This window comes from Nicotiana tomentosiformis, chromosome 6 (genome assembly GCF_000390325.3).
Source record: "Nicotiana tomentosiformis chromosome 6, ASM39032v3, whole genome shotgun sequence".
Lineage (NCBI taxonomy): Eukaryota > Viridiplantae > Streptophyta > Magnoliopsida > Solanales > Solanaceae > Nicotiana > Nicotiana tomentosiformis.
The window spans coordinates 106,836,340-106,850,623 of NC_090817.1; the positions used below are offsets into that span (position 1 = coordinate 106,836,340).

Below are 14,284 nucleotides of genomic sequence, written 5' to 3' on the forward strand. Positions count from 1 at the left end.
TTTCCTTTTATGCAGGCGTAACCAAGGACGCCGCTTTGAGGCCTTCGAGCGGTGAAGAAGGAACCAAGTCCCCAGTCCCGAAACTGGGGAAAGACAAGAAGCGCAAAGCTGCCTCTCGATCAGAGGGCCCCAAGCCCAAAACTCAAAGGGTGAGGAGGAAAGCAATTGCCCTTTCGATTGACTCGGTCCAACGACTGAGAGAAGAAGAAGAAGACGAAGAAGAAGAAGAGGAAGAAGGAGGCGCCTCGGCTTTGGTGTCCCGATCTGCCAGAGCTATCGAGGTTACTGACGCTCCTAAGCCGATGGCAGCTGTATCGGTCGGGGTTGACTCCGGGATCCCGAGTCTTGATCGGAACGCCCCGAGTGATTCACTTGGGACTATGACAGTGGGTTATTCACCTTCTCTTCCCACCTTTTCTGAGGAGGCATTAAAGGAAACTCGAGAATTAAAGACCCCCGATATGGGCGGAGGCTCTAGTGCAGGGGATCCCTTTCGGGATTGCTTTACCGGAGTCGGTGATGCTTCCGATATCGGTTACGCTTCTCTTCTACTGGAAGAGGCCCAATGTTTCATTACTCGAGTAATGATTTTACTATACTTGGTTTCTTTGTTCTTTTTCGAATTTGACTCGTGTTCTTTCCCTACTGTGCAGGCCATTAGTAGATTTCGGGTCGACCTTAGCCAGTGTTAAGTCGAGCTTCAGAAGGTCTCGAGGGAGAGAGACGCCTTGCGGCTTCTTTGCAGCCAAATGGACGAGGCTATAAAGGACCTCCAAGAGGATTTGGCTAAGGCTCGTGAAGAAGAGTCCGAACTTGACAAGCAGGTGAGCCTCGTTCTGTTAAAGTATGGGTTTGACTCGACTGTGAAAGTTAACCCTTTGTTGTCTCAGCTGCAGCAAAAGGTTGAAATGATCGGGTCACTTCAGGAAGAAGTCGATCAAATCAAAGTTGAATGTAATCGATGGAAGGAGACTATCGATCGCCTAGCTGCGGAAAAAGAGACCATTCTGACCAACTTATTATCGGTCGATGTTCAGCTTCGAAACGTTAAGCAAAAGGATTCGGCTCAAGCTAAGAGGATCGAAGAGCTTGAAACCCAGCTTGCTGAGGCCAAGGCCGAGGTTGAGTCGTCAAAAATCTTGGCAGATAAGTCCATTGCCGTGTATCAGGCTAATGCCGAGGCTGCTCAGATGGAGGCACGAGAGGCAGCGGATACTGCCGACACCCGAGCACATTGGATTTCTGAACTTTCTAAATGTAGGTCTCGGAGTGAGACCCTCGAGGAGATACATGTTCGGGGTTTCGACCTTACTGAAGAAATAAAAAAGGCTAAAGAGCTCGAAGCTGAAGCTGAAGCCTTGGCTTCTGATGGCGATGATGATGACGGTAGCAAGAGCGGATAAGAGTATGGGGGAGAGCCTGATAGAGAAGCAAATGCCCCTGAGGTAGATCAGGAAGCTTAGTTAATAGTTTTTTTTGTAATCAATCATGTAGAAATTTTTGTATATAGACAACTTTGGCCGATTTGTGAAGACTTTATGTGTGCCTTACAAATGTTTTCATGAGGATCTTAACAATTCAATCAAATTTGGACTTTGTAGTCTCTATTATTGATTTGTTCGAAGTGACGTAGCCCTTGGGCTTACTAATTGAGTTAATGATTCGAACTTGAGGAAATATAATCCGTAGGCATAATAGTCGAGTGAGTACTTTGTTTGAACTTGAAGTGAAAGTAGCCCGTAGGCTTTAATCATCAAGTGAATGATTCGAACTCGATGCAATGTAGCCCGTAGGCATATCGGTCGAAGTAGCCCGTAGGCTTAGTGGTCGAGTGAGTGCTTGCTTCAACTTGAAATAAAAAGTAGCCCGTAGGATTATCAGTCGAGTGAATGATTCGAACTCGATGGAATGTAGCCCATAGGCATAACGGTCGAAGTAGCCCGTAGGCTTAGCAGTCGAGTGAATGATTCGAACTTGATGCAATGTAGCCCATAGGCGTAATGTTCGAAGTAGCCCGTAGGCTTATCAGTCGAGTGGATGCTTGCTCGAGCTCGAAATAAAAAGTAGCCCGTAGGCTTACCAGTCAAGTGAATGATTCGAACTCGATACAATATAGCCCGTAGGCATAACGGTCGAAGTAGCTCGTAGGCTTAGCAGTTGAGTGAATGATTCGAACTCGATGCAATGTAGCCCGTAGGCGTAATGGTTGAAGTAGCCCGTAGTCTTAGCAGTCGAGTGAATGCTTGCTCGAACTCGAAATAAAAAGTAGCCTGTAGGCTTATCAGTCGAGTGAATGATTCAAACTCGATGCAATGTAGCCCGCAGGCATAAAGGTCGAAGTAGCCTGTAGGCTTAGCAGTTGAGTGAATGATTCGAACTCGATGCAATGTAGCCCGTAGGCGTAATGGTCGAAGTAGCCTGTAGGCTTAACAGTCGGGTGAATGCTTGCTTGAACTCGAAATAAAAAGTAGCCCGTAGGCTTATCAGTCGAGTGAATGATTCGAACTTGATGCAATGTAGCCCGTAGGCATAACGATCGAAGTAGCCCATAGGCTTAGCAGTCGAGTGAATGATTCGAACTCGATGCAATGTAGCACGTAGGCGTAATGGTTAAAGTAGCCCGTAGGCTTAGCTGTCGAGTGAATGTTTGCTCGAACTCGAAATAAAAAGTAGCCCGTAGACTTATCAGTCGAGTGAATGATTCGAACTCGATGCAATGTAGCCCATAGGCATAACGATCGAAGTAGCCCATAGGCTTAGCAATCGAGTGAATGATTCGAACTCGATGCAATGTAGCCCGTAGGCGTAATGGTCGAAGTAACCCGTAGGTTTAGTAGTCGAGTGAATGATTCGAACTCGATGCAATGTAGCCCGTAGGCGTAATGGTCGAATTTAACTTGATTCTGTTTGCATAATAAATCTCCAATTAGAGGAATTTTCCTTGGATATAAGATGCCGATAAAGAAGAGAACTTTGTTCGCACGTTATTACACATGTGTTCATGTTTCGCGCCTGGGTTTGGTCCAATCTACATGAGCATGGTTCATTTCGACCATTTGGCTCTTATAATTTTTCCTATTGGAACCCTGTTGTTGTGAAATAACTTTCTTGCATCTGAACTCGATGTATTTGAGGGCCTAATGCCCGCTTAGTATTCGATGTCGATTGTAAAGAGGCTCAGATATTGTTGTAAGTGCAGTACGATCAATGGTTGCCTTATTAAAAACCTTACCGTAAAACCCATTTGGGATAAAACTGGTCTAAGGAAAAAAGAGTGCAACGCGTGCTTTCAAGAGAAAGATCCATCTTAGCCCTCGTTCAGACTTCTGCAGGGGTCAGTTTTGAAATGTAAATGAATATGGAAAGGTCGTACCTTAGCAGTAGTACCGTTTTAGATGTGATACATTCCAGCTGCTTGATAGTTGTTTGCCGTTTATAATGCCGAGCCTGTACGATCCCTTTCCGATGTTCTCGAGCACCTGATATGGTCCTTCCCAATTCGGTCCTAGTTTTCCTTCGTTCGGATTTCGGGTATTGATGGTAACTTTTCTTAACACTAAGTCCCCGGTCTTGAAATGGCGGAGCTTGGTTCTTCGATTATAATATCTTTGTATTCGCTGCTTTTGGGCGGCCAATTGGACGAGAGCAGCTTCTCGTCTTTCGTCCAATAGTTCGAGGCTGGTATTCATAGCCTCGTTATTTGATTCTTCCATCGCGAATCGAAATCTGGCACTGGGTTCACCAACTTCGACTGGTATCAATGCTTCGGACCCATATACTAAGGAGAATGGGGTCGCCCCCGTATTGGATTTTGACGTCGTCCGATATGCCCAAAGGACTTCGAGCAGGATTTCTCTCCATTTTCCTTTAGTGTCGTTCAACCTCTTCTTTAGGTTTTGAATGACAGTTTTGTTCGTTGATTCGGCCTGTCCATTCCCACTGGGGTGGTATGGTGTCGATAGTATCCTTCTTATTTTGTGGTCTTCGAGGAATCTTGTTACTTTGCTGCCAACAAATATTTTTCCATTGTCACATACTATTTCGGCGGGTATCCCGAATCGGCATATGATATGATCCTAAATAAAGTCTATAACTTCTTTTTCTCTTATTTTCTCGAACGCCTGCACTTCAACCCATTTAGAAAAATAGTCAGTCATAAATAAAATATATCTGGCTTTACCTGGGGTCGATGGCAGAGGGCCGACGATATCCATTCCCCATTTTATGAATGACCATGGAGATAGGACTGAGTAAAGTTGCTCTCCGGGTTAATGAATCATTGGTGCAAATCTTTGACATTTGTCACATAGACGAACAAATTCCTTCGCATCTTTGCCCATATCGATCCAATAATACCCTGCTCTGATTATTTTTAAAACTAATATATCGGCCCCGGAGTGACTCCCGCAAGTGCCCTCGTGCACTTCCCGTAGGATGTAATCGGTATCTCCCGGACCCAAGCATACTTCCAACGGTCCATCGAATGTTCTTCGGTACATCGTTCGGTCCCAAGCCAACGTGAATCGAGCAGCTTTAGTCCGTAGGGTCCTAGAATCTTTAGGGTCCGATGGGAGCTTTCCGCTCTTTAAGTATTCAATATACTTGTTTCTCCAATCCTAGGTTAAGCTTGTAGAATTTATCTCGGCGTGACCTTCTTCGATTACCGATCTCGAAAGTTGAACAACATTCCCCGAGCCCAAGTCATCTACCTCGACCGACGATCCCAAATTCGCAAATGCATCGGCCTCATTATTTTGTTCTCGTGGAACATGCCGTAAACTCCATTGTTTGAAATGGTGCAGAGTGACAAGCAGTTTATCTAAATACCTTTGCATTCTACCTTCTCGAACTTCGAAGGTTTTGTTTGCTTGACTCACCACTAGCAAAGAGTCACAATTGGCTTCAATGACTTCTGCTCCCAAGTTTCTAGCTAGCTCGAGACATGCAATCATGGCTTAATAGATTGCCTAATAGTGTTACCCGTGGGTGGTTTCAAAACTATGCCCAACCCGGACCCTTTCACATTCGAAGCCCCATCCATAAAAAGGATCCATACCCCCGATGATGTACCTGATTTCAACAGGAGTTCTTTTTTGACTTCGGGTACGAGGGTTGGTGTGAAATCGGCCACGAAGTTTGCTAAAATTTGAGACTTGATGGCCGTACGAGGTTGATATTCGATATCGTACCCACTGAGTTTGACGACCCATTTGGACAGTCGGCCTGATAACTCGGGCTTGTGCAAAATATTACGAAGTGGGTAAGTGGTTAATGCGCATATGGGATGGCATTGAAAGTACGGCCTTAACTTTCTAGAGGCGCTTATCAGTGTAGGTGCCAATTTTTCTAGGAGCGGATATCTAGTTTCCGCTTCTTCTAAGATTCGACTCATATAATAAACGGGGAATTGCGTACTTTACTCTTCTCGAACCAAGACACCGCTTACGACGACTTCCGATACTGCCAAGTACAAACAAAGTTTTTCGTCTGTTTTTGGAGTGTGAAGTAGTGGTGAGCTTGATAGATATAGTTTTAGTTCCTCTAATTCTTGTTGGCACTCCGGGGTCCAAGCAAAATCGTTCTTCTTTTTGAGTAGAGAGAAAAATATGTGACTTCGATCAGACGATCTTGAAATAAATCGGCCTAAGGCTGCAATCCGCCCCGTTAGCCTTTGTACGGCTTTCATGCTGTCCACAACGACGATGTCTTCGATGGACTTGATTTTATCGGGGTTAATATCTATTCCCCGATGTGACTCCATGAAGTCGAGGAACTTGCCCGAACCGACCCCGAAAGTGCATTTTTCGAGGTTGAGCTTCATGTTGTATTTCCTCAAAATTTCAAACGTTTCCTGCAAATGGGTCAAATGGTCCTCTATGCGCAGGGATTTAACTAGCATGTCATCAATATAAACTTTCATTAATTTTCCTATTTGTTCTTCGAACATTTTATTTACTAGGAGTTGGTAAGTAGCCCCTGCATTCTTTAGCCCGAAGGGCATCACATTATAACAATACGTTCCATATTTGGTGACAAATGAAGTCTTTTTCTAGTCCTTCGGGTTCATCTGGATTTGATTATACCCAAAATAGGCATCGAGAAAAGTGAGGATCTCGTGGCCGGCTGTGGAATCGATCATGCGATCGATGTTGGGCAGCGGAAAGGAATCTTTGGGGTATGCTTTGTTCAATTCCTTATAGTCCACACATATTCTAAGTTTGTTCCCTTTTTTAGGCACTACAACTACGTTGGCTAACCATTCGGGATATTTTACCTCCCGAATGGACCCTACTTTGAGAAGCTTGGTTACCTCGTACTTTATGAATGCGTTCTTTCCCTCGGACTGGGGTCTTCTCTTTTGCTTCACCGGTCTGAACCTGGGGGTCCAAACCTAGCCGATGCGTCGTTATGTCCGACGGGATCCCTGTTATATCTAAATGGGACCAGGCAAAACAATCGATATTATCGATAAGAAATTGAATGAGTTTCTTCCTGAGTTTGGGGCTCAACCCCGTTCCCAAGTATACCTTTCGCTCGGGCCAGTTCTCTATTAATGTGACTTGGTCTAGTTCCTCGATTGTTGATTTGGTGGCATCGGAGTCATCGGGAATCATGAAAGATCGAGGGACCCTTCGATCATCATCCTCTTCGATCTTTTGGTTATCTGGCTGGGTCGAAGCCGATGTCTGTGATTGCTATTTGGTGTCCCGTTCTCCTTCTGAGCCCAATCCTTTTATCAGCGAAGGTGAGGTTCCTCGACGACGAACATTTTCTTTGCGGCTGGTTGTTCTCCGTACACCGTTTTGACACCTCTCGATGTCGGGAAATTTAGGGCCTGGTGTAGGGTCGAAGGTACAACTCTCATGTTGTGGATCCATGGCCTTCGGAAAAGGGCGTTGTATCTCATATCGCCTTCGATCACGTGAAACTTTATTTCCTAGATGGTTCCGACCATGTTTATTGGTAGGATTATCTCGCCTTTGGTGGTTTCACATGCCATATTGAACCCGTTTAGAATCAGAGTTACGGGTATGATCTAATCCTGTAGGCCGAGCTGCTCTACTACCTTCAATCAGATAATGTTGGCCGAGCTACCTGGATCGATTAACACATGCTTAATTTTAGTTTTATTCATGAGTACGGATAGTACCAATGCGTCGTTATGAGGTTGGATGAACCCTTCTGCATCTTCATCATCGAAGGACAAAGTCCCCATGGGTGCGTAATCTTGAGTCCAAGATCACTTTTCCCTCACAATCGATGTTTTAGTGCATTTAATCACTGGTCCCTGAGGGGTATCGATGCCGTCGATGATCATGTGAATGACGTGATGCGGTTCTTCTTGCTCGTTTTGCTTGCTGAAATCCCTGTTTTTAAAATGGTTCTTCCCCCTATCACTCAGAAATTCCCGAAGGTGCCCTTTGTTAAATAAACAGGCTATTTCCTCTCTTAGTTGCCTGCAATCTTCCGTTCTGTGGCCATGGGTACCATGATATTCGCACGTTTGATTGGGATTTCTTTGGGCAGGATCGGTCTGCATGAGTCGAGGCCATTTAGTGTCTTTGATGCGTCCGATGGCCGACACGATAGCAGGTGCACCAACGTTGAAGTTATATTCTGATAATCGAGGTGCTTCTATAGGATTGACATATTTATTGAAGCCTCTCTTACTCATAAGTGCCCGAGAATGTTTCCCTCGATCAATCCTTCGATTGTTCAGAACTATATTGTGTGCCGAACCATTGTTCACCCGATCTGCAACGTACGGTCGATATCGGTCTTTGTTCGACCTTTGTTCTCTGTCGATCTCCTTTTGGTTTTTAGTAGCTGTCCTGTTCTGATGCACGGGTCCATACGGAGCTCCCAACTGATCATCCTCGACCCTAATTTTCGATTGGTATCGGTTGTGTACATCTGCCCAAGTTATCGCTGGATACTCGATCAATTGTTTTTTCAGCCGATGTGATGCTGTCGAACTTAGCTCATTCAACCCTTGGGTGAAAGCTTGTACGGCCCAATCGTCTGTGACCGGTGGTAATTCCATGCGTTTTATTTGAAATCGGGATACGAATTCCCTCAGCATTTCATTATCCCTTTGCTTTACTTTGAAGAGGTCTGATTTCCTTGTTGCAACCTTTATGGCACCAGCATGTGCCTTTACAAACGAATCTGCTAACATGGCAAAAGAATCGATGGAATTTGGTGGTAAATTGTGATACCAGATCATCGCTCCCTTCGAGAGGGTCTCCCCGAACTTTTTCAACAACACGGATTCGATCTCATCGTCCTCCAAATCGTTACCTTTGATGGCACATGTGTAAGAGGTGACATGTTCGTTAGGATCGGTCGTACCGTTATATTTGGGAATTTCGGGCATACGGAATTTTTTGGGGATTGGTTTTGGTGCCGCACTCGAGGAAAAAGGCTTTTGTATGAATTTTTTCGAATCAAGCCCTTTTATCATTGGTGGAGCCCCCGCGATTTGATCAACCCTGGCATTGTATGTTTCCATTCTCTTGTCGTTGGTTTCGACTCGTTTTGTGAGTTCCTCGAGCAATTTAGTAATTCCGGGAGTAGTCCCCGATTCTTGCTCGTTTGATTTCACTATGGCGGGCTCTGTTCTGGGGGTGATTTCTCGAAGTGGATTGGAATCTGGCCTGCTTTGTGCGCGAGTTTGGCTCTGTAACCGAGCTATCACTACTTGTTGGGCTTGTAGCATCTTGAAGATCATACGTAAGTTGACCCCGATTTTCTCCGCGTTTTGGGTGTCTCAGGCTACGGATCGAGTACCGCCCTGAATGCTTCTTTCCAGTTCGGAACGCTGATTCGCCTCCAAAGCTATTTGTGAATTGACATCCAATGGTATTTCGGCTCGAATTTCGGGTACTTCGATTCGAGCCTCGGTGCCATCGTTAATTGGCCTTCCGGTCCCGGGTGCCAAGTTGTTGGTTTCATCTTGAAGGCCGACTTCGTGGTCAATAGGTAAAGCCATTGCTGATTTGAAGTTGCAAGCTGGCGTGTACTTTAGATTTGTACCAAACGATCACTGTTAATCTTAGCCCCACTATGGGCACCAAACTGTTTACCGAAAAAAATCGGATAACGTTAGATTTTGTGTATGGTTCTAATGATATGCAATACAATTCGATATAAATCGTGTAGAGAAATAGAGATAAGTATATTCTTGACTATGAGAATGCAAATAGTGGGCAATAAGAATGAACGAGATAAAGTAAAGCAAATACAAAGGGATATCTTTCAATCTGAGAAGTGATTTTTTGTCTCTACCTTTTATCGTTACTGGGTCGGGCCCTTCGGTCTTGGCTCGAATTCGACATTCGAGATGGGCATCATGCATTTCCGACCTCGAAGCAGTGCCTTGCGGATCGATTCGGTCACGGGCTCGATAGGGTTATCGAGCCGACTCCTCGAGTGACCTTCGGGCTCGAGGCTCGTTAGTACCGACTTCGGAGCTCACTCCCAAAATCTCATTCCGACTTTTTAACACTCCAACTCGATCGAACGCAGGAAGGCCGAAATCTATTTTGACTGTATACAATTATACATGAATCATATATATATTATAAATCTGCTGGCTATTTTTAATTTAAGAGATTAGCTGGGCATTTTTTGAGTTAATTCTTCATAATTCTTTTACTTAAAAAGTATAGGAAAAAGAAGGGTGTGGCTGGGAGTCAGCGGTGTTAAAGATTTTACTTGTACCTTGTGAAGTTGTATAAATGCAATACTTACCCTTTTTAGTGTAAGAATTCAGCATTATCCCCTACTGAACCCCCCTTTGTGACACATCCAGTTGCTTTTAGATATATGTGGTGTCACTAGGCGTAAAACCGTTCTTGTCCCCAGCGCGACAGGAATTTAAAATCCAGTTGCTCTTAGGCGTAAAATCATTGTTTATTCGAAATTCACTAACTCAATTAATTCAAATTTGTGTTGGATAGGATATATTTTAAGGGACGGGTAAAATATATTTGAGAAAATCGTGACTAGCCCTTTTAAGCACTTTTAATACACTACATTTCACTCTTAAGAACCTTCTTGTCATGACCAATTCGATGTCTTGCCATGAAACCATACACATTTAGGCCCTTCTTCATTACGCACATCAACATATAGATACTCACTAGCCCAGACAAAGATATGAGAGGTGTTATTCTTTCTTTTTTTTCACTCTCCTTAATTTGGTATTTCTGACAAGTACTTATTATTTTTATGCACAAGTGCACCTTGTCGGCCTTTCTATGGTTCCACTCAAAAGTTACCCAATCTCTTTCTTTACTCTTCTAGCTACTTAAGTACTTTTGGAGGTAAAGGCTCAACAAGATTTAATTAATAACAAAGGGGATTCGGCTTGTAATGTGGTTTCCAAAGAAAATGTCTACAGGCTCAAAAGGGGTGAATACGAATAATATTAGCACTGATAGGCAAATAGACTAAATGGTCAATCAAACAAAGCCTATATCACTTCCCAAACTTACGAGACTTAATCATTTCGCTTTGAGTCACACACGGGGTAAGTTCTAGACTCACAAGGATGGCACAGAGTACACTAAAATCTCATCTCACACAATGCACATGACTCACTTAGGACGGCTCGGACCCGACTCTCAAGTTAAAGAAACTGGCACAGTCATCATAAAATTAAAGCACATGAGAATTAATCACAAGAGACAAAAGATGAGCCTCAGTGTCAAAATAAAGCCACATATTTTCATGACATGTAACTATAAACATCATGAAGAAAGTACTCAGTTCAAATGCTCCAGAACTAAGCCCCAAAATAAAACATGTTAAAATGCATAGATACTCAAGTTCTCCCAATTCCATTATCAGTTCAAAAAGAAAAAAATAAAAATCCTTTTTTTGTTGGACTTTAAACTCTCAAGAAAACTATCTAGGAAGTCCATCGTCGGGTAAAGTCCAAAAGTTTTTGAAAAATTCTACCTACAAAAAAAACCCGGTTAAAAAAGTCATCCCTTGGAAAAGAACCGTGGTCATAAGAAAAACTAAGAAGGATTATTTCTTCCTAAATGTTTTTTTGATTTTTTTTAACAAACATAAAATAACACAATTAAAATAGCATAGGAACACCCAAACAGTCTCTTCATCCCACACTTAAAATTGTGAATTATTCCAAATGCACACCCATAAATACAAGAGGGTAAAAGAAACTCCCTAGTAGGCCAAAGGCCGAAGCATTAGCAGCTCATGGGGTACTCAGACTTCTCCCATACTTCGTTCTTTATGCGGATACCCCACACTTAGCTCTAACCATCTCACTTGCTTTTGCTTTATTCTAATAGTCTTGCTTCCCATGCTTCTAGAGAAATAAAAAAATGACACTAAAAGAATAATACAATAATAAAAAATAAAAAATAAGAAAATAAAATAAAGCAGCAAAGTTAAGTTGCCTCCTAACAAAACGTCGCGGCACGACGTGAATCACTTTTTGCCTCCACTTCGAGCTTATGAATTGAACTCCAAGTTTTGCTTTAAGCTTACAATTATGCTCTTGGGGTGGTGGAACGAATCTAGTTGGCCCAAGAAAACAATGTAGTATTTTGCACTTCTTGGACTTTAGATGGGGCGTGTAATCCTAATTTTTCGGCAAGAAGAATTCTAAAGTGTAGGTACTTTGTTCCTCATTTCTTGACTCCTCAATTGGCTTGGATGACTCTATTTATATATCAGCATCCAAACACAATGTGAAAAAAATGCTTGGAGTGTGGGTCAATGCGCTCAACTACATGAACTTTGGGACTATTAACATCCTTAAAACCAATGACACTAGAGTCAACTAAATATGTATCTTCAATGTCTTTGGTTGACTCTAGTATCTCTTCTACAACATCGGCATCCTTAAATTCTAGTTTGATAAATTGTTGGTGTTCTACTCTGACCTCCTCCATTAGCACCTCAATTTCTGCATCTAATGTATGCTCTTTTTGGATACTATCCACAATATTAGTTTTTTGAGCACTAAATGCTTCAACTAATTGACTCACTTGTGCTTTTAGGTTATGAATAGTTGCATCTTGCCTTTGGATAGTATCACATAGCCTTTGTATTTGCAGTTGTTTCTCATTACTTTATTCCATGAAACACTTTAACATATCTTTGATCTCCTTCAGGTCAGCTTTCCTGGGTTCTTTGTTCGTGTTAACCTCACAAGAAAAAGTAGAACCATCATAATAAGGGGTTGGGGGAGGATAAGACATACAAGCACAACCAGAAAAATAACCATCTTGACCACCACACATATCACACACTTTCCACACATAAGATTGAATTTGGTGCACATAACTCGCTCTCGGAAATATTTTGACAATTTTGCAATGGGTGATTTTCTCCATAATATGCATAAGGAGGATCAAGAGAAACATTGCTAACATCAAAACTCTCATAATTCCATGATGCCATATCTCTCAAATCAATAAGTAAAACAAAATAAAAATCAAATACAAAAAAAAAAAAAGAAGCTCAAACTTGAAACCTAGCAATATGTACACCTTCAACTACACCATTAGTTCCCCGGCAATGGTAGCTAAATTTGATTACGCCCAACTATGCCTCCTAATAGGTCTAGCGGTCGTTGCAAATATAACCTGGTTTACAAGTCTGGAGTCGAATCCCACAGAAAATTAACCTACTAATCACAACCACTAATTTCGCAAGAATTCAAGTAATCAACCTTTAAAAATATTGAATAATGAGTTGATTGTTACTAACTAAAAACAAAGTATTTAAAAAGCTATAATTTTAATACTAACAAAGCAAATATTGTAGACAAGATTGGAAAGGTCTAGGGTTACGATTTTTCCTCTCGTCGGAATCCTCCCCGCCACGTCTCATATAAATTCACCTAGATGTTCTCTACCGATCGTGAGTACTTTAGGTGTCGTAACTCTCTTTCGAGCAGATACAACAATTTACTAGACGTATTCTTCCGAACTACGCTAGCTGGCACTAGTTTACTGCTCACTAAGATCACACCAAGATTTAGCTATTCCTAATCCCACCTTTATACCCTTCGTATTGATTCCTCATATACGTTAGGAGTGATGTTGGTCAACAACTATCTAAATGTGTACCCTTTTCCAAGCAATACACTGTCACGACCCAATTTTCCCTCCGTTGGGTACCGTGATGGCACCTAGTCTTAAGGACTAGGTAAGCCTAACATTTACTGAATAATAATAATAAATAATAACTTCTAACTACTTTTGAAATGGATTCCTCTATAAAATTTACAATTCCCAAAACTCGGTAGTACAAGTCATAAGTTCTACAGAGTTTGCTACAATTCTTCTAAATACAACTGTTTGAAATACAGTAACAGTATGAATATAAATCAGAAGGTGACTCTAAAGCCTGCGAATGCAGCAACAGGTTTACCTTTAGTCTCCACATCAACAATCCACACATCTAGCTAATGATCAACTGACTTCGAAATACCTGGGTCTGCACAAAAATGTGCAGAAGTGTAGTATGAGTACACCACAACGGTACCCAGCAAGTATCAAAACTAACCTCAGTAGAATAGTGATGAGGAACAGTCAAGACACCTACTGGACTAAATGACCCGAACAAAGTATAAGTATATAAACAACAAAGTATAATATCTACATAAAGACTACGCAATATGACTAACAATACAGTAATTGCAATAGGAAAGGACAACAACAAGTATCAGTGGAATACCATAATAATGACACATAAGGGTGAACGTAAACACAACCTAAATCCGAAATCACAGATACAACAAGAACAAATAATAACTCAACAACAACGACCACTTTCACATAAGGTTTTAGTGAACAAACTCCACGAGGTACCGAACCTCGGGCTAATCACAATTCACGGGTCTCAATAACTGAACCCTAGCACTTGGCATCCTGTGCCCTCATTACACTTCATAACCGCACTGACGAGTCATGTGCCAAATAGAGCCATATTCACATAGAAGGAAAGTAAACAAGGGTGTGCATCTATACTCAACAATATCAAGAAAACCTCTTATCCGATAAGAGTGCTTAACTACGTGAATGCTTGTGCAAGTGTCCTAACATAGTTCATACGAGCTAGTGAGCATAAGGAAAAGAACAGACAACACGCAGAATATTTTCTCACAACTTTCACAAGATAAAGCTCACACAGATAAGCGTACCACTACACAAATATCAACAACAAAAATGCCCCCAGGCCATCACAAATCATCACAAATCAATCCCTGACATAGCCCACCTTGTCTCGCCACGTGTGC

At 42.2% G+C, this 14,284-nt stretch overlaps 1 protein-coding gene across 1 annotated transcript; it reads left to right on the forward strand.

Moving 5' to 3' along the window:
* Nucleotides 1-749: 749 nt before the first annotated feature.
* On the forward strand, nucleotides 750-1,403 carry LOC138894537 (uncharacterized). Its single transcript, XM_070179239.1, has one exon. It carries the CDS (start codon nucleotides 750-752, stop codon nucleotides 1,401-1,403), a length of 654 nt encoding a protein of 217 aa, XP_070035340.1.
* The last annotated feature ends 12,881 nt before the right edge of the window (nucleotides 1,404-14,284 follow it).